Source organism: Caretta caretta, chromosome 22, assembly GCF_965140235.1.
Source record: "Caretta caretta isolate rCarCar2 chromosome 22, rCarCar1.hap1, whole genome shotgun sequence".
Lineage (NCBI taxonomy): Eukaryota > Metazoa > Chordata > Testudines > Cheloniidae > Caretta > Caretta caretta.
In genome coordinates, this window is record NC_134227.1 from 12,705,280 (window position 1) to 12,726,562 (window position 21,283).

General features: G+C 46.3%; 1 protein-coding gene across 17 annotated transcripts in view; it reads left to right on the forward strand.

Moving 5' to 3' along the window:
• Nucleotides 1-20,363, forward strand: part of NTM (neurotrimin) — a 676,763-nt gene extending 656,400 nt beyond the window's left edge. For 10 of the 17 annotated variants that reach the window (XM_048827378.2, XM_048827373.2, XM_075122165.1 and 7 more), the window contains 3 exons: nt 1,699-1,734; nt 13,319-13,351; nt 18,601-20,363. In XM_048827378.2, coding sequence (XP_048683335.1) covers nt 1,699-1,734; nt 13,319-13,351; nt 18,601-18,701 — 170 coding nt within the window. In that variant the 3' untranslated portion in view covers nt 18,702-20,363. The remainder of the gene's footprint in view (nt 1-1,698; nt 1,735-13,318; nt 13,352-18,600) is intronic. The other 7 variants (XM_048827374.2, XM_048827381.2, XM_048827375.2 and 4 more) reach the window with 4 other exon arrangements.
• The last annotated feature ends 920 nt before the right edge of the window (nt 20,364-21,283 follow it).

Sequence of the window (21,283 nt, forward strand, 5' to 3'; positions counted from 1 at the left end):
GCTACCTCGACGTGTCTGAAGCCGAGCGTCCGCAAAACTCAAGGAATGCAAAATTAGGCGCCACTGTTGAGCCTGTGGCTCTCCTCTCCCACCTCGGCCTCAGGTTACCCATCTATAAAATGGCTGCAGAATGTTAAGCCTGTCCTGGATGTGCAGGTGGCAGCAGCCTGCTCTGGAAAGAATGTCTCAGCTTCCCTTGTGGTTTCTGCTGGGGTTAGGGCGGCTTTATTTTTCTGTGGGGGTTTCGGAGGCGCTTCACCAAAGGAATCTGGGAGCAGGAGGTACTGGATTGCCCATTGCCTGGAAAGCCTCCCCCCCATATCCCTATTTCAGGCAAGCAACGCCCACTTTTTGTTCATTGACTCCTTTATAGCCCAAGTTTCAGCCACTTTCCACCACCATTACCTCATCCACTTGCAGATTATCCCCATTATGGGGGACCCCTGCCTCAGCTTTCCCCCAGGCCACCTTCCCCCTTAACGCCCACCCCTGGGGTCACCCTGTCCTTTGGGGAACCTTCCAGGGCCCCCTCACTTTGTGCTGGGCTGCTGAGGAACTGGTCTGAGAGCGTGAGCCAGGCCATGGCTGATTGGTTAACACTGCTGCAAACCACACTGTTATTGGCCGGGGGGAGGAGGGGGGTGGAACAATGGAACGTACTGAGTCAGCTTTTCCAGTCAATCATGAGTCAGGCCGTGCTGACGTGAACTGTGGGGTGGTTATGAGGTTGGATTTACTGGTGTTGGAAATCATGGGATGAAAAGCAAAGCGTCTTAGAGCTTTAAAATCCCTTCTGTGCTGCTCAGCTTCCTGCCCTGCAGGAGGTGTTCCTCTGAGTAACACTCAGTTCCTATAAAAAGACACACCCTACCTGTCGAACAGGTGAGATTGTAACATACTAGGGCCCCAGTCCTGCAGGTGAGTCTGTGTAGGTGCAGGGATTGACCTGCCTGGATAAGTCGGGACCTAGAACTGTATATAACATCCCTGCAGCTACCCAGTCTTTGTCATGCTTCACCATGCACAATCTCTAGTACCTATTGTATAATACAGCCTTGCAAAATTCTGTGTGCCCAGGGGTGGGGACTTTATTTTGATGGGCGAATAACATATTGTTAGCTTTTCATTTTCATTGTGGTAACAAGGACAAGCATGGAGATTTTGTGATTGGGCCGGTACATTTCCAGAGAGGCACTTTGGTCTAGTGGACAGTGCACTGGACTGGGAGTCAGGAGACCTGGAGCTCTGCCACTGACCTACTATGTGTCCTGGGGCAAGTCTTTCCCCATGTCTGTACCTCTGGTTCTCTCTCCTGTCATTTGTCTATTTCAATGGTAAGCTCTTTGGGGAGGGGATGATCTCTCACAATGTGTTTTTACAGTGCCTGATGCAGTGGGGCCCTGGTCTTGGCTGGCGCCTTCAGGCATTCCTGTAATAATAATCTCCCTTTTGCAAGGCTGCCATGAGGTTATTTATTATTTTAAACTCATGGAAACCTCATTCCTGCAATTTCCCATGATTCATTTCGCTCACTTCAGAAAGAGTCTGCTGTGCCCCGGCCCCGCCCTCCAACCTTTTAAACCCCCCCCCCCCCCACCTCTTATTTACACGTCAGAGTGTTTGCGGAGTGGTATGTGAACTATAACGATTTTTTTTTTTTGTCATTTTTCTCTTCCGTCGTTTCCTCCCCTGGTTTAGAAATAAGTGAGCCCACAAGCTCAACCTTGTTCCAAGGTCAGTATCGCTCTTGCTGTGTGTCACATCCGCTGTCCTTTACCTGCCTTTAATCTCTGCCTGCTCTCACATTCCCTATTTCACTGTCTGACAACATGCATGGAGGCCAGTACCACTTCCTGGAGGGCAGCCAGAGATGATGCAGGTAGACGGGCTGTGACTGGTCACCTGGAATTTGTCTCCATAAATAGCATGGCTTGAACTCGACACGCTTGTCCTGTCGACCCAGAATTCCTTCCGGGGGTGGGGGGTGCAAAATGTGGTTCCACTTCATTTCTTCCCGGAGCTTGCGCCCTTGTCCTCGTGCAATCTTCTCCTTCAAAAGGTTCTAACTAGGGTCTCTTCAAGCTGGCCCCAGGGATCCAGTCCCAGTTCTTCTCCTTATTCTGAATGATGCCGTGTGAAACATCCCCCTGGATCCTAATGCAGATATTGGACCCAATCCTGCAAGGTACTGAGCTCCAGCTGCTCCCATTGAATGTGCAATGGAAGTTGAGAGCGCCTGATAGCAGAAGAAACAGTCGGGCCTTTGAGAACTATAGATGAGACATTAATGGAAACTCCTTGTCTTGAGGGGATTTGCTGTGCCCACATCTGCATTGGGGTTGTAGGCTCAAGGGACCATTGTTCTTGCAGTCCTTCTTATGGCGCCGTGCCGCTTGGCTTCTGAACACACCGAAGGACTGTAGGGTCTTAGTCATGCTGCTCCCATGAGGATGAATGGGGATTCTGTGGCTGAGTGCTCAAACACTACACTAATTGTTGCAGAGGAGGCTGGGATGAGGGATGTGCAGCGATAAGGCATCCTGCAATTGCTGGAGACCCTGGCTCAGGAGCATTCTTAGGCCTTGCTGGGAATCCAGTGCAAAGTCAGAACAATGCACCAGATCTCTGGACAGGGGAAGGCTAAAGGAGAGCTGGCTTTAGGGTTCGGGGAACCTCTACTGTGGTTATTCTCGGAGGGTCCCCAACCTTTTAATCTCCCCTTTTCTCATGCAGTCTCCTCTGTTCATGGTCAGGACAGGGTGTGGAAGATTTTCTCCCTGCTCTAGAACTGGCCTCCTCCAGATCAGAAATTGCACTGGTCTTTTCCCTGCCGGCTCCGGCTGAAACAGAGCACCCAGGCAGCAACAGCCCTCTGAGTGCTGCAGTTATTTTGGGAGGGACTGTTCGGCGAACGGAATCCCTCTTGGCTTTTTCTTTGACAGCTCCCAAATGACAGCTGCTGGCTAAGAGCATCTCACCATTAACCCTCTGAGGTAGGGCCTGAGCAGACCAGCTACACAGGGGGATACCAAGGGGCACTGTGTGGCTTGCTCTGGGGGAGAGAGACTACATGCATGATAGTTTAGTGCAGAAGGGGAAATAGCATCAGGTAGAAGTAAAAGAGAACCAGCTGTAGGAGTGAGTATCCTCCCAGCGGGGTACATGGACAGCCTTGCCAGTCAGAGCTAAAAGAAAATATCCGTGAATTCCTGCCAGTCCTCCTACATGCCTGGCACCTTCGTTTATGATACAGTCAAGATCACGAAAGGAAGGGATGGGGAAAAAATCACCCTTACTCCATGGAGTTCTTAAAAAAATAAAAGACTCCGTAGCAATACTGGTTTGTTTATCTGCATCCCACCTCCCCTCACAGTGTCAACAGAGACAAGGTCGCCTCATGCCCACATGTGGACGCATTTATTAACTCATCCCTTCATCCTGTTTTGTTTTTCTTCCTTTTCTGTTTATCTCTTGCATGCCAACGCCCGCATCTCTCCTCTTCGTGCCTCCCTCCATTCTGCCGTGTAAGTACCCCCAGCCCTAACAACTCACCTTCATTCTACTAAACTCCTTAGAGTTCTGTAAAAAAGGGAAGTTGGGAGTTGTTGGGCAGACAAAAACAATGCCTTGTCCCAGAAGCCAACCAGCTAATGCACAGAGATGTGACAGATGCATGTGCAGGCATGGCGGTAGAGTAGATACAGGCTGAGATATGGTAGATGGAGACAGGTAAAGAATTGGGATGCTTTAGATGGGTGAACACAATTGCTAATGGGTTGTGAATAGGTGTAGGTGGGTTGCGACTAGCCATATTGCTAAATGACAAGTATCAGAGGGGTAGCCATGTTAGTCAGTATACACAAAAACAACAAGGAGTCTGGGGGCACCTTAAAGACTAACAGATTTATTTGAGCATAAGCTTTCGTGGGTAAAAACCCCACTTCTTCAGATGCATCTGAAGAAGTGGGGTTTGTGTTGTTTTTATTGCTAAATGAGACAGGTGTGGGCAGTCCTAGCTAGATCCCGGCTAGATGGGAGTGGAGACCTTGGGCTGAGAAAGTTCCCAGTATGGAAAAGGTTGAGAACCACTGAAAGAGATGGATGAATGAGACAGCCGTGGACACCGTGAATGGTTTGTATAAGTCGGCAGATAGGAGCAGTAGATAGATATCATAGATGTATGTGACATATATACATACTGATGCGGGGAGAGAGGCGGGATGAGGGGCGGATGATTGCAATACACAGACAGATGGATACTGGAGGTAGAAATTGTTAAGACTGTTTACAGATGACTCAGCTCTGCAGAGAGAACAGGGTTTAACATCTCAAAGTCCTGGTAACTGTTTATAACCGTTTGAGCTTCTCAGAAGGTGGCTGTTGCACAGAGATTGGAACCTGGTCCCTCTTGGATGGCTTGTGGGTATATTTGCCAGCCATTTGTCCTCTCCAGTGAGGTCATGAGCTCTGTGTCTCAGTGGCATGCAGAATCACTCAGCCTGCTTTTGTGACACAAAGAAAGAAGCTGGCTTAAGCTGCTGTGCCACGGGCTTTGGCAGCTTTGATCTCCAGGCGCCACAAGTCTCTGCCACATGAGCATTCCCTTTGACCACAGTAGGATTTGGAGACACGTCCCAATAAAAGGCTGTGTTGGACACTCTGGGCCAGATCCATTCCTGGAGTAACTCCACTGCCTTCAATGGAATCAAACAGGGATGAAGTTCACCCAATAGAAATAGAAATCAGCAAACCTGAGGGGGTTTAGCTCTAATCTTACCAGAGTCTGACGGCAGAGTTGACTAGACCCTTCCAGAATGATTTGTTGAATTGCTCCGAAGGCAGTAAGGTTTTATGAAGTGGATAGGATCATTAGGCCTGATTCACCGCTCAGATACCCCAGGTTGACACTGTGCTGTATCAGATCCGGTGTGTTTGCTGTGGTGAAGCTTGGGGAGTTGAAGGTGGGGTGTTCTCTGTTGCAGACGCTTGCCATGGAATTGGTTCCCCCCAGAAATACTGAGCCTGGCCACACTTAGAACTTGGGCCAGATGCACCTCTTTGCTCGGGTCTTCCTAGGAGGTCAGGCACTAGAATCTCTGATCACCCAGCCTGCTGCTTAGGAGTCATCGCCTTTCAGCTTATCCATGTTCTTGTCACAGATACGCCACTTGGGAAAGAGGGTGAGCCAGAAATCCACTTGTGCTCACTTGAAACACAACCCCCATGTGTGTTGAGACCCTGAGAGCCAGGGCACACGAACTGATAACAGAGGGACTGCCACTCCAGGGACAGACTGGTGTTCCATTGAATCTTCTGTCCTTTCTCAGGACTGGTCTACACTGGGAACCTACGTCGGCATAGCTACGTCTTTCAGGCATGTGAAAAACCCACGCCCCTGAGAGATGTAGTTAAGCCAGTCCAACCCCCAGTTCTTTTGTTGACCTCGCTCCTGCCTCTTGGGGGAGGTGGATTACCTGTGCTGACGGGAGGCCCACTGCATAGGTGGTGTTTACACTGAAGTACTATGGAGGCACGGCTGCAAGCAGTTTAAGTGCTGGATGCTTCAAAGGAAATCACAGTGCATCTTCCTGCAATAATATCCCGATCGGGGTGGGTGTCTCCCTGCTCCCAGCTAGCGACTGGTTTATGGCCTGAAGCATCAGGACTTACCTGGGCAGTACCCTGATATCAGTACCCTGATATATCTTCTTCAAGGTCCCTGGAGGTACTGTACAAGTAAAGGTACTTGATGGGAGATTTTCACTCTGCCATGCTCCACGCCTCCCCTTTCCATGCACACAGACCATCGGGCCGGGAGCTTGGGGGAATGCACAATAGCATCTTGGCTCTGAGCCGCTCTCTCTCACTTGGAGTGTTCTCTGAAGGACCGTTCACAGCAGCCTGAGCCACGCTGCTGCTGTCTTACCGCCTCGCTCAGTCCCCATGGAGTCTTTTATCCCCCAGGCATTAAGCTGGCTTTTGATGGTATCAGCGCTTGGTAAAAGGTCAGCTGATTAACGACTCACAGCGATCATCAAGCCAATTTAATAGCGCATATGGGACTGGAGTAAAACTCCTGACATCACAAGGGAACGATTGTGAAAAGAAGTGGTTATCAAAGACAGGCTCAGCATCCCCTGAGGATTAAGGGGAGTCACTTAGGAGCTGGACTGCCAGTTTGCAGCACTTAGAGCCATAGCATGTGCCAGAAAATTTGCCGAGCTTTCTGCTATAAAGCAGCATCTTCTGGGTTTTGTGTGTGTGTGTGTGCCACCCCGAACTGCAACTCTTTCTGCATGGAATCAGCAAGATCAGCAAAAAGCTGTTGATTGCAGGAGTGGCAGGAGATCAGGAGGTTGTTTGTCCTTTCTTCACCCTGCTAGAAAAGCAAGATCACATGATCATGTCGCTGGACATGTTGAGTTGCTTGAATGTCATGTCCATCTAGCCTTCTTCCAGGACAGGAAGGGTCATGCATGCTGGGTCCTATGGTGGCACCATGACATAAGCATGATTCCTGTCTGCAAATGGAAAAAAAGATGGGATTGAACAGGAATTGCAGATTAAACTAACACACTGCGGGCAGGGCGGGATTCTTCCGTAAAACCAAATGCTCTGAGGTGATGCCTCATAGCCTGGCGGAGAGCATGGCTGGGTTCCCATCACCATCTGTGAGGGCCTTTGCCTTATGGGTGATTTTTCAAAATGTTTTATGGGTGTGCAGAATAGGGCAGGCGGTTCATTCCCCATGCTGGCCCTACATAGGTACCAGCTTTTTCTTTCCCACATCAGTGAAAAGAGAACATCTTATCTCTGGAGGCTGACCCTATGTCCTAAGAGCCCCTCTGTGAACATCAGAATGCCCGCCCCCCAAACCCTCGACAGTCAGTGAAGCAGTTCCAGAAGGGAGGCTTCTTGGGAAATGAGGGACCTCTGTGATCCCAGGGTTTTCATGTGCCACTCATCAGAGCTGCATGTGGTCCTGTTGCCCACCCCCAGACAGTAGGATCCATCAGTACTTCAAAGGCATAAAAGAAGCAAGTGACATAATTAGAAGTAGGAATGGTGGTTGCTATCGCACTAATCTCTCAGTAAAACTGTCTTTTCATAGGCTCACTGTGGAAGGGACCTCAGTAGGTCATCTAGTCCAGTCCCCTGCACTGAGGCAGGACTAAGTATTTTTTAGACCATCCCTGACAGGTACTTGTCTAACCTGTTCTTAAAAAATCTCCAGTGATGGAGATTCCACAGCCTCCCTAGGTAATTTGTTCCAGTGCTTAACTACCGTTACAGTTAGGAAGTTTTTGTCATGTCTAAATCCCCCTCACTGCAATTTAAGTCCATTATTTTGTGTCCTCTCCTCACTTTTCTCTTTATAACAACTTTTTACATTCTTGAAGACTGTTATCACTTCCCTCCTCAGTCTTCTCTTCTCCAGACTAAACAAACCCAGTTTTTTTCAGTCTTCCCTCGTAGGTCATGTTTTCTAGACCTTTCATCATTTTTTGCTGCTCTCCTCTGGACTTTTTTCAATTTGTCCACATCTTTGTCAAAGTTTAGTGCCTAGAATTGGACACAGTACTCCAGTGAAGGCATGATCAGGGCTGAGCGGAGTGGAAGGATTACTTGCTTACAATGCTCTTGCTAATACATCCCAGAATGATGTTCACTTTTTTTCCAGCTGTATGACATCGGTGGCTCATATTTAATTTGTGATCCACTCTCGAATTCTTTTCTGCAGTATTCCTTTCTAAGCAGTCATTTCCTGTTTTATATTTCTGCAGTTGATTGTTCCTTTCTATTTTGCATTTGTCCTTATTGAATTACAGCCTATTTATTTCAGACCATTCCTCCAGTTTTTCAAGATCATTTTGAATTCTAATTTTCTTCAAACCTCATTCCTAAATCTTCTGGCTTTGTGGATTTCATTCTGGAGAGGACTTGACTTCTGTGGCCTTTGGATCAGGCTCTGGAGAAGAGAATTCCCTTTATCCACTATAATGATGCCCTTTTGTCCACTTCGTTCGAGGTCACCTTTTCCTTGCTTCAGCAGCGGCCAAGCTAGGTTGGATCCATCTCCCTGTCCTTCCACTTGCCAGTGGACATAGAGGTTTTGAGTCCTGGTTTCAGGTTTGGTTACAAAAGACTTGCACAGTACCCTTTGGAGAGGGATAGAATAGGGCCCATTCAAGAAAAAACTTGGTCAGCCTAACAGACTTTAAGCCCACAAAGTGATAAGCACCATTTAGAACCTGGGAAATGGTCTTTGTTTTAATTTTGTCAATGTGGCACAGTGGGTGTTTCTGAGGCACTTGATGGAGGTGGCCATCTCTCTGCAAAGAGATTTGATTTTTGAAAATAGGTATTCAATCCGTAGAAAGGTTTCAGAGTAACAGCCGTGTTAGTCTGTATTCGCAAAAAGAAAAGGAGTACTTGTGGCACCTTAGAGACTAACCAATTTATTTGAGCATAAGCTTTCGTGAGCTACAGCTCACTTCATCGGATGCATACTGTGGAAACTGCAGAAGACATTATATGCACAGAGACCATAAAACAATACCTCCTCCCACCCCACTCTCCTGCTGGTAATAGAGGAGGTATTGTTTTATGGTCTCTGTGCATATAATGTCTTCTGCAGTTTCCACAGTATGCATCCGATGAAGTGAGCTGTAGCTCACGAAAGCTCATGCTCAAATAAATTGGTTAGTCTCTAAGGTGCCACAAGTACTCCTTTTCTTTTTGCGAATCCTTAGAAAGGAATTCTAAACCAGCTTCCAAACAGAGATAGGTCTGATGATGTAGTTTAGTCAGCAGTATTTCCAGGAGTGCATGGTCCAATCCAGAACATAGATAGACCCTGTATGGTGACGCTAGGCACTGCAAGCTGTGTTTCGTTACTCTAGTGGGCCGAGAGAACTGTAGGAACTTCTCCATATCCAGTAGCCCCTGTAAAGGATCAACTTCATATTTATCACAAGCTAGTCCTTTCTCTTCTCTGCCATGAGGGATATTACAGCTCCAAAGCCTCAGACTCATGGAAGTTTGGATCCAAGTCTGAACTGTGCATCTGTGCCTATCTCTATTGTGATTGTGGTTTTTTTAACCAGCATAAAAATAATTCTCGCATTACTGAGTGTTTTTTAAAAAAAAATGTTTGCTGTTTAAATTGTAAGCTGTCGCAGCCTCTCCCTTACCAGGCTTTCAGGCTAATCAGTGTCACAAATGACCCAGCTTTTTCAGTAAGATGGACGCCTCCAGCACTGATTCTGAAAGGCCAATTGTAATTAAATGTTTGTCTGTCTGTCTGTGGCTGTTAAATGCATGTTTCCTGGTCTATTCATCCTGAGACATGCTCCTTACCTGTGCACTGTTGGGCTGAAACTTACCCAGGGTTGACACAGAATTTGGATTAAATATCCTGGCAGAGGGGCCACATGGCAGACTGTCCACTAGTTGGGCAAGGTTTCATTTGGAAAAAAGTGGCCACAACTTCCCTTGCACTTGGGATGGGGAAAGATTGTAAGGATCTTTTGGCAAAGCGAGCATTAGTGGTCTACCTGGGGGCAGGAGTTGTGCTGATTCAACCCATCCCCCCATCAAACTCCACCAGTAGGTCTCTGGTCAACTGAAAGCTGTCTTCCCGGGATAGTGGTGCACCGGGCCATGTTTATGCAGAGAAGCTCCATGTGCATGTCTTTCTGTGCCAGGTTTATGGGATCTGCCCTCAGGCAGCTGGGCTGAACGAAACAGGTGTTGATATACTTCATGCATTGCTTCTGTAAAATCCCACAGTGACTAGCCATGCAGGGATGAATTGGAGACACCGGGCTGAAAATGCATGGTAAAGTCTTGACCGCCCCATTTGATTAAAAACCACATGGGGCCGATCGGGAAGCCCTTAACTAGGTCAATCTCCCACTGAATGGGTGAGGGCAGCAGGAAAGAGAGGTTGACCTTGTGTTTAAGGCACTAAACTGGAACTCAAGAGACCTAGGTTCTGATGCTAGCTCTGCTGGACTCACTGTGTGACTGTGATCTGGTAACTTAAGATGATTTTTTCAAAGCTTTTTGTCCCTCTAATAAACTCTTCTTAAATAGCTCCCAATTTTTATTCACATTTATCTGTTTAATTTTTTTCCTCCCCAAAATTTTGCTCATCATTTTCTTCAGCTTTGGAAAATTGGCCCTTTTGAAGCACCAGGTATATATATTACTGTTCGGGACTGTCCACTTTTTGCCCATATTGAATATAATCAGTTCTGATCACTGATCCCTAGGCAACCACTAACTTCCAGTTCAATGATTAATTCATCTGTACCCATCATAATGAGGTCCAAAATAGAGTTACCTTGGGTTGGGTGCAATACCTTTGTGTTAGAAAATTATCATCTAGAATTTGTAGAAGCTCTAATGATGCTTTATTACTGGCTGCATGAAACCAGCAGCCTATGCCTCCCCAACTGAAGTCTCCCAGAACAACACAATTTTTCTTTCCACTCTTTACAGACAGGTGGTTAAGAAGTAACTCGCCATGCTCACTGGTATGATTCAGAGGCTGGTAACATAACAGTACCCTCTCTGGGCATTGGTAGCTAGCACACTGATCCATATGCATTCAAAATCCTATGGTTCTGTGTTATCAATAACTCTAAAACAAGTAATGATGTCTTTAATATAGAGTGCCATGCCCTCACTTCTTTTCCCACAGTCATCCACAGCTGTGCAAAGTGGGTATGAACACTCCCGGATCAGAATGGTAGTGTTTTAAAACCACTTTGCATAATTGTAAATGACTGTAAGGCAGTAGAGAATTGGGCCCATAGAGAAGTAGGTTACTCTCTGAGTAGCCTTACTCACATGAATCTGATCCTTAATCATTTTGGCCATAAAATCTATTTACTGACTGCTACAAACAGGGTTAGGGATCCTGGCTTATTTTGTGGCTAATCTTGAATAAATCTATTCCATCAAAAAAGAGGCAATTGTTTTTTTTATTTAACATACAGTACAGGGCATCCCACTTTATTCAATCGCTAATTTGATTCGTTCTTTAATTTATCAAGACCTCTGGAACCAAATCTTTTTTTTTATTATTAATAAAACCCCTAAAACCTCAATTTCCACCCTTTATTGTGATCAATGTTGATTGCTTTAGGCAGGTATTATTAGATAATTCTCTCTAGAAAGTCGCAATTAATAAGGATGGGGCAAACATTCTGCATGGGAGAGAGAAAGAAAGAGCCCAAGGGAAATCCCAAGAATAAAATAAAAGACAAGTGCAAATTCAAGGCACATTATTTAGACATTCTGGGCCAAACTCAACCCTGATGTAACTCCACTGTTGCACCGTCAGTGAATGTCTCTGTCACGTTGAAGGGCCAGAGCCTCAAATGGTGTAAATTAGTGGGTCCCCCTTAAGTTTTATTACAGATCTTGCCGTATGCTTTGCCAGCTGTGATGGCCAGGTCTGTAATTAAATCAGATTCTTATTTAAGGTTAGATTTTTGCAACCATGAGTCACACTGCTGAGAACTGGCATGAGTCGTCTCATTAAAGCCAATGGGCCAACGCTTAATTTAAAGGATAGGAATGGGCTTGATTGAAATCAGAGGTGGGAGCTAAGGCTGGCAGTTTCTGAAGTGGCCACTGCTTTTTGGGCACCTCTGATTTCAGGTGCCCTGTTTCAGGTTTTCCAAAAGGCTGAGCACACCACCTCTCCAGATGAAATCAATGGGTGCTCAGGACCGCTGAAAAATCAGTGCCTCAGCAGCACCCAGAATCAGTGACTCCTTTGGCAAAAGTTGGCCTGAATATCTAACTTAAGGGCCAGATCCGGCCAGATCTGGATTTACACCAGCTGAGGATCTGGCCCTAGATGTTGTTTTAAGAGTAAATGATAATAATACTTTGCATTTGCAGTGCTTTGCGTATGTAAAACGGCCTATAAATATTAACTAAATGAATTCCCCCCCATGAGTGAGGTATTTACCAATCCTACTTTATAGATGAGGAAACTGAGGCAGAGAGGTGCTGTGCCTTGCATAAGGGATGGTAGCATCTTGAGTCAGTGGCCAAGCTGGGTTGAGATCTTGGGACCTGCTAACTCCAACCACTAGGCTCATTTCTCCTAATCGCAATTGCCCCCTCCCTCCCAATAGTTGACTGGTAATCCCAGATGTTATTGCGTGCTGGTAACACCATCAGAGGAAAGGCCTGTACATGCAGAAATGTGAAGTTCCTTGTGCTGCAGGTTGCTCTTTGCACTCTGCCTGTCCGATTCTGAGCCTCATCGCTATCCCTTGTACATGGAGAAGAAGGCTGGCAGCAGGCTGTGGAGGACTCACTCAATGCAATCCCAGCTCAGACCATTCAGAACTCATTTTTGTCCGAGCCAAGATAAACCCTACACCGCCACCTTTGGCTTCTCTCCGTTGTTCTTCAATTCCGCAAGGTTTAGTGTGGGATCAAGGTACTGCCTTAGCGTTTCTAGGCGGATTATGAAGGCCACTTTGCTGGTCTTCTCTGCATTCTCAACAGGAGCCTAACACTGCAATACAATCCTGCCCACCAATCGCCTGCACCTACGTCAACTGAAACTAGTAAGACCCAGCATTAGTGAGGATAATGCTGTGTCCTGGGCCTTCAGTTAGCACACAGGGACTCATCACTGCAGTAAAGAACAGGCAGGTTTCTTGGATACAGTCGGCATGGCTGGCCGTCTGCCTGAAATCCCCCGAAGTGTCCTCCTCCTGCAAGCACTGATCTCGTTTACGACACGGGATGGGGCTGTCTCCTTCCCAGGATTGCTAGTCAGAACAGGGAAGGCAGGACATTGATACTAGCCTTTGGAGATGGGCTTGACCCAAATCCCCTGTGCTTTAGGCGAGTTCGGATCCTGATCCAGTCTTTGCAAACGACCCCACCTGTAATGGGACAAATAATCCACCCTCTGAGCTTGGAGAATATTAGGGAAACAACCCTAAACTCTCGGTCAGAACTCTGTGGCTGGTTCTCCCCTGCCTTGTAGCCATCAATTCACCCTTGTGCAAAAGGAACATCTAATGCTACCAGATCTGTGGGGTTGTGCTTTGCACTCCCTTTGCACAGGGATAGATGACGACACAAGGTGCAAGCCAGTGGGGAAATCAGGCCCGGCAAGACTCAGACCTATCTCGAATAATACTAGTAACAGCCACCTCGACGTTAGTGGGGGAGTCAGACGCTGTCCAGGCTGCTCAGTAGGGGGAAGAATCAGCTGAACTGTCTTTAAACATCGTTTTCCGTTCACCTTAACTATGACTTGTTCTTTAATTTTTAGAAGAGACAACTACAGCCCTGACACCCTGGAAAGGTCAGTACATGTGCTCCCCAAACGGTGATTGCTCCCCCAAACTCTGGTTTCCCTGCTGCCGCCAGCCCCTCTGCTTCTGCTGCCCCTTGTTTTCCCGTGGCTGCGCTAAAACCAAGGGATCGGCTGAGCGGAAGTCACGATCTCTTGTCCCGCAAACCACCGAGAGCACCAATGCAACTAACTTCCTCGTTGCACCCCTGCTTTGTGGGGACTGCTGCAGCTCACCCATTAATGCTTGCAGGGTTCTAATTCAGTAGCATTAGAATTAGGAGCAAGAAATGCACCTGTGATGAGGTGTAGCCATCCTTGTGTCCGGAATCCTGCAGCCTGTCCTTTCTTGTAGCCTAACATGCTATAGAGACCTTCTTTACACAGCCTTTTCCTCTGGATGCTGTGCAGCTCCCTGCCTAGCTCTACCTACCTTGCTCTCGCTCTCTTTCTGTCCCCTTTTGCTGTGGCAAATATCAGGAGTATTTTCTGGTCTGATTCACTGGGTTTCAGAGAAAATTTGTCTCATTCGAGGTCCTTATTCCTCCCAGATGTTTTCAGCGGATAATTGATGCTTGTAACATTTCTGTAGGACACTACAGGGTTTGATAATTGGCCTCTTTGGACTGTCACATGTTTCTCTAATGAGCTGGAAGTAATGAATGCATGAGACCTGGAGAGCAGTCACAGCCTGGCCTCCTTATCAGCTGCACTGCTCCGGACACAGGAGTGCCAGCAAGGGCTCCATTATTATCCACCCACAGCGCTTGGCTCCCTCCAGAGCTTGATCCGAAATTTCATCAGGTTCAGCCCAGGTTTCAGGCACCTGATGCTTTCAGCTCTCCAGGATGCTGGGTCCAACTTTGTTATGATAACCCCAGTTGACCCTCCGGTGCTGGCCAACATGGCTTTTCTTTTGAGTGGAGTGGACAACAGGTAAAAGAAGTGAAGTCTGTTTAGCCACAGAAAAAGAGCATGTTAAAAAAAAAAAAAGACAGGAATAGCTACACCTTTCTCTGGCGCCAGAGGGCGTCAAGACAAATGCACACCAGCAGCCAGAAACGCTCAGCATCCAATGTGCACCCAGCATGCTCAGCTCTTCAGAAAAGCTGACCACTTATTTTCGTGCCTAAAGAGGGCGAAGGCAAGTTCTTTTGAAAACCTGGTCAGAAATATCCCAATGGGAGCTGCTGGGACATTGTTGGGAAATCCGGCCCCAGTCATGGGTGCTGAGTAGGATTGGTTGAAAATTTTCTGTTAAAACTGTTTTCCTATGGAAAATTGGGGTTTTGACTAAACGGAACTTTTTTTTTCTTGGGAAGTGTCTGCTTTTGTGGAAAACTTCAATTTATCACTGAAAAACAAAATGCCTGAACATGGAAATGTTTTCATTTGGAAATGCTGCTTCTGTGGTGCCTTAGGGGAGTTAGGGTCTAGTTGACTCATGTCCCCATTCTTCCCTTTGAGCTAGACTTCCTGTCCAGACTGCATCTCCCATGGCTGGGGACTCCCATAATTCACAGCTTGTGGTGCATCCCGGCGGATGTAGTCTGACCAGGGAGCCTGGTCTATTGAGGGAAATGGGAACAAGGCACACTAACTACAACTTCCATGAGGCACTTCAGCAGCATGGAAGTTTAAAGACTGCTAGTGAATAGCAGTGTCAAGTCTGCATTGAGTCCTGTCCACTCTTGGTTCCATCTGGGGGGAGATATAAACCCTTTATGCTTTACTAGCATGTCTTCTTTTGCATGAGATGTGGAACAGAACTCCTGACTACTTCTTAAAAGTCGCATGACTGTTTCACGAGCATAGGGATTTTAATTATGTTATACAGGAGGTCAGAGTAGATGGGCACAGTGGGCCCTGCTGGCCTTGGAATCTATGAACTGTGGTTTCCCGTTCCAGTTCCCCTGTTTACCTATCATTCTTGCTGCCATTTCAATTGAATGGGAGAATTCTTCATTTCCTGTATCAGGCAGCTGTGCAAAGTTGCTGTGAACTTTTGAAAGGTTGTTTAAGGGAGGTGGATGCTTTGCAGTGATGGGGAAGAGATCCCTGTCTATATAAAGTTTGGAGTAGTTTGGAAAGTTTGCCAAGCACTTTTCACTCATTGGCTGGAAGGTGTTGTATAAACATCAGCCATTGGGCCAATTTTAGTTACTCGGTGAGGAAGCTTTGAGTTCCTTCTCCCCCTCTAGTCTGACTGGGCTATGCAATCATCTTCTCTTGCACAGCAGATCCTCTGCCATTCCTCCTCCCAGCTAGTGTTGTAAAGTGGGTATGGCTGGGGGAACGGAGCCTGGCTGGGAAAAAGGCAGTGTGACCTAGACATCTCTGCTCTCCAAGCAATCGTCAGTTGCTGGTATAGCCTCTTAGGCCCATAAGCAACTGGTGCCAGTGAGAGCAGCCCCAAAATCAGAGGAGCCTAAATGTGATTTAAAGGCAACTTTGCATCCCCACTCCACAGCAGTTACTCCAATAACAGCTGAGGATCTGTCCCATTAACTTTCTCAGGTTCAGTAGGACTTCCTGCTCCTGCTACTAAGTGTCAGGAAATCTTCCCCATCAGTCGTCTCATTAGGAAACATTTTCATCTTGATTTTGGGATCTTTTCAGTGTATTCAGCTGCCTTGTCATTTCTTTATGTTTTAAACAGCACAATTATTATTATTATGACGGTAGAGCCTAGGACTTTAGGAGAATTGGGGAGATAACGGCATGAAACTAATTAGTTATCGAGTTAAAATCTGTCCTCACTTCCATCCCTTCTAACTCCATCAAGTGCAGAATTCGTCCCCTCACTTAAGAGTTTGCAGCTTTTAATTTGTGTCTTTCTTTTAGTTATCGTTATTATTGTCTGAGCTGAACAAATAGTGACTCCCAAGAACGGCAAACTTTACAGACATTAACTAACCCTCGCAACACCCCAAGGTGGTAGGGAAGTATTGCTATCCCATTTATACAGACGGGAAAACTGAGGAAGGGATCACAGGCTGAGTTTTCAAAAGTGGCCATTGATTTTGGAATCAGTGGCCTCCTTTGAACCTTTTGGACTGTGTGACTGGCACAAGGCCATGGAGGGGAAGAATCAGCTTCAGAGCTCAGGTTTGAATGCAAGAATCCTTGGTGTCTAGTCCCATGTCCAATCCACAAGGCCAGTCCCATCTCTGAGGCTTCCATTGCATGTATGTTAACTTGTTTGGTAGAACTCAGCTGGAAGAATGTGGCTCATGGTTTTACACTATGGAAGAATGGCCTCCGAGAGAGGAACAGAATAATATATCCCTCGCAGCCATGTTCCTCCATCCCTTTTCCTCTCATTTGGGGTTCTCTGGTTCATTGGGCAAAGGGGGAAATTATCAATAAGCAAGAAACTTGGAGCCCAGGAGATCTCGTTAATCATAAAGATGGACAAAAATTATTGTTGGTTTTTTTGCAGAACACATCTTCTAACAACAGGTCAGGTCTTATCTCCATGAAAACTTCCATAGTGCCATGGGGAAGTGAGACAAGTAAAACAGGAATGTATAGGAGTGACAAGGCAACAGAACCTGGGGCTAAAACAGGGACGTCTGGGGATTGTTTGGGGTATGGGCCTTTATGTCTTCTCTGCTTAATCATCATGTCCCTTTGCCTGCTTCAAAAATCACTCTGCTACTATTGAAAACCTGGACATAGAGTAGCTGCTTTTATATTCTTGTTGCATTTCATGCGCACTTCCCTACCAACTGTGGAAGACACACCGCAGAGGCCCAAGGACACTAAATAAGTGCTCACACGATTAACTTTGCCAACAAACAGGAAAGGAGGTGGAAAGAAACAAGATTACATGAGCCCAGCAAGTGGCATCTTTTCCTCTTTTTGCCACATCGTGTCCAACCTCTGAGTGCTCAGCTCAGTTCTGCACGAAGTTCTCAGCTGGATGTAATTTTTCTCCAGCAAAAAAAGAGAGAGAAATCAGCCTCAAAGATTGGTGGCTTGAATCAGAGTTCATTCTTGACATTTTGTCTGTTATAAAATCCATGTGAAGGGCACACCTGCAAGCACATTTTCCCAGTTGTACGTGTGAAAGACACGCCCGCACACAGCTGCTTCTCCAGGTTTGCAGGACACGTCTAGGAACACACCTGCCTTCCCACCTCCAAATCTGACACAGGGCTCATGGTCCTTTGGGTACCAACATATTCATATACCACCCAACTCCCATCCATAAGTCAACACACACAGCTGGCTCCTGGAGTTTTGTTGAAGTCAAGCACAAGCCATGGGATGTTCGCAGAAGTGAGCCCTTAATTGGATTTGTGAAAGACGGAAATGCCCAGACCATCTACCTTAATGGTTGTCAGTTTTGTGCCACAGATGATGTTCCTCTCCTAGAACGTGTAGTTAGGATGAGCTATCCCCCATCAGCCTTCCTTTTGCATAGGAGAGATTAAAAATAAATAAATAAAATAAGTGGGTTGCCATGAGTACTAGGAACGCTTGTGATGTGCTGTGGTGTAAATGAGACCAACAGGCTGAAACTAAGAAAGAGGAAATTGAGACTGAACATCAGAAGTTCCTTACCAGTAGGATGCATTAGGCTGTGGAATAGCTTCTTCAGGGGAAGGGCTAGAAGCACCATGGTTTGAGGTTTCTAGAACTGGAGTGGAGAAGGCAGGTAAAAAAATGTGTTGTAGGTAGAAACCTGCATTGTCCTTCAGGAGATGGAGTGGAGGATCCAGTAGGGTTTCCATCTTAGAGGTCTTGGGCAAAGATTTTTCAGAAGAGACTATAGATTTTGGGTGCTCAACCTGAAACACTTGAAAGGTCCCTGAAAGAGGGTACTTAGCACTTTCTTTCCGGCTTCAATGGGTGTGTCTACACTGCAACTAGACACCTGTGGCTGACCTGTACTGGTTAACTCCGACTGGAGCTAAGGGCTGCATAGGTGTTTGAGCTCAGGCTGCATCCCAAACTCTGGGACCCTCCCACTTTGCAGGGTCCTAGAGCCTGGGCGCCAGCCCAAGCCTGAACATCTACATGACAATTCAACCACCCCACGGGCCAGAATCAGCTGGCACAGGCCAGCCGTGGGTTTTTAATTGCAGACTAGACGTACCCTTTAAGTCATTTCAGGGTGGGCATCCAAAGACTGACATGCCCCAGATTACTTTTGCAGACATTGCCCTATGTTTCTATGAATTAACCAGGGCTAATTTGTTTATTTCTTGACTCTTCTGACTAACACCTTCGGATTTTTCCCTCCCCCTTTGCAGGCCCCGGAGCAGTGCATGATGGGAACAACGGCACGTCAAGAAGAGCTGGCTGCATTGGGCTGCTTCCCCTCCTGCTGTTGCATCTGCTCCTCAAGTTTTGACCCAAGTGCAGATTCTGCGGAGTAGCGACAACCACAGCAACAAGAAGAAGAAAAAGTATAACATTTAAAAAAGAAAAATAAGCGTTATAATAAAGAGAAAATCTGAGGGGGAGAGAGAGGGGGGAAAAAAGGGAATTTTGAAAAAAAAAATCCAGTTTTTTCTCACTGAAGTTTTGACACAGCTGAATCTTTTTCTTTCTTTCTCTGTTTTCCTTTGCTTTCTGCAACGGACAAGTGTGCCGGTACCAAGGACCAACCAGTACATTTGGCTGAACGGCTCCCCCCGTGCCCCCCCACCACATCCCCCATTCCAAGGCAGCTGGCTCGGTTATTTTTTTCCGCTCAACTCTCCCACACGGATGATTACGGAGTCGGCCGCTCCAGCACATGCATATACAGACGCACAAGCCCTTTTCTTTTTTTTGAGATTTTCCCTCCCTTTCATGGACTGTGCTGCCATTCGTGTTAGTATGAAACAAACAAGCAAAAATTGACGCCGCCAAGACACATGAAAAGGAACAAAGCAAACCGGTTGTTAAACATTTCTTCATTCTGCTACACACGGACATCATGGAGAATGAGGGATCTGATTCATTCTTAATTTTATTAATTATATTTTCTGATATGAGCCTAGAACTGTTAGTTCATAAAAAACAACAAAACAAAACAAAAACAAAAAAAAGAGAAGTATGTTAATGAAGCATTAAAAACAAAACAAGCAAATAGTGTTCTTCTTAACTAGGTGTGCAAGAGGTGGAATCTCATCTTGTCTTAGGGGTTTTGCAAAATTGATGTGAAGAGTCAACAAGTCCTGGGGGGGGGAAGTGGTTTTACAAAAAATTCCTCCACCAGCGTTATTGAAATGTCATCCATCTCTCTGGTGTTTAACGCAGAAGATACTATGCTGTCTACATACTGTTTTGGAAACGGAAAAGGTGTGCTCACTGTAGGTTGAGTTGGATGGATATGCGTATTCTTTTTATGGGATATATACATATATATATATACACATATATATATTATTTTTTTGTTAGCATTCTAGCCACATTATTTCTCAGCAGGGTCCTTCTTCTGCCATTCCTGCATGCTGTATATGGACTTAGCTGTGTATTGGTCTTCTTCTAAGAGATGATAGAGTCTATTGATGATTGTGTAATCAATTCCTGCCTATTATTTTGTCCCCTCCTTCCCTTGGGTTATTTACATGTTGGAGACACTTATTAAAAAACAACAAACAAACAACCAAACATAAAAGGAAAAGTGAAAGCTGCAGCGTCTCTTTGCAGGTTTGGCTATTCCAAGGGGAAACCGTGTATAACAAGAAGTATTCGTCATTCCTCCTTTTCTACACAGCCTGGGACGTTAACACAACAACACCGCAAACTAAAAAAGTCAACAGAAAAGAAACAAAAACCCGTCACCCACCTTTGATTTGGCCATTGGCTGGTTGTATGACACGTGTGTGGCTATGGGAGAAATTAACTTGCTTTATTATTTCGTTTCCTTCTTGGTGGACAAAACTGAAGAAACGTGCTTCACATCGAGGTTCTGGGATAGCCCTATGGCCAGAGGCCCTCCGGTGTTCTTGACTTGTTTGGGAGGGACGAGAGGGGGAGGTTGTGTCTGACTATACATTAAAAAAATGTTCCGTGTTGCCGTTCAGCCTGGTTGTAGTACCTCATTGTGAAGCTTGGAGAATTGGTCATATCGGGGGGGTGGGGGGGGATCTGTGCTTGTATAATGTTTTCTTGTTTAATTCTTCAGTAAACGCCTGCTCTCCCCTGCAGGGGAGAAGTGAGTTTGAGAACAACGGCCCAGATCCTCAAAGGTATTTAGGCTCCTAATTCCCAATGGGTGTTAGGTGCCTAAAAAACCTTTGAGGATCTGGGCCATCTAGCTCTGGAGTCCTGTGTGAGTCTGACGGAGGAGATGCAGTCTCTGAGGAGGAAGGGTGGCAGACAGATGACACAGGTCCTCATCCCTGCCTGATGGCTATTACATGCTTGTATGAATGCCTCACCACTATGGATAATGTCCAGATGCAGCTGACATTTGGGGTGGGGTGGGGGAATAAGGAGGAGAGAGGTAATGCTAAATAACAATAATTAACAACAACATGGCCAGCACTGCAGCATGGAATGAAGGAGGGAGAGCGAAAATCCCCTGATCCCACTCAGACCATCATAATAGGCTTTGAGTCTCAAAGCCCGTTGAAGTCAGCTGAAAGACTCCCATTGACTTTACTGGCTTTGGATCAGTGAGTCTGGGGGTCTCTTGGAATAGACTGCTGGGGGCTGAGCCTGGGGACTGCTAGCAACTCTCACTTTCTACTCCCTCAGCATTTTGCAGGATTAGGCCTTTCATCGAATAGAGCAGGCTGCTCATGTCAGCCCCAGAAAGTTAAAGACAATACTGCAGAACCCTAAAATGGACTCTACTTTCAAAAGGTCCTGACCTACTGGGGAATGTCCTCCAGATTCCAATGCCCGTTAGTCATACTCTGTTGTCTTTTATTTTCAGGGGCTTCCTTGGTCTCTCTCTTCTTTAACAGCAGAATTACGGTTCAGCCTTAGGGCTGGATT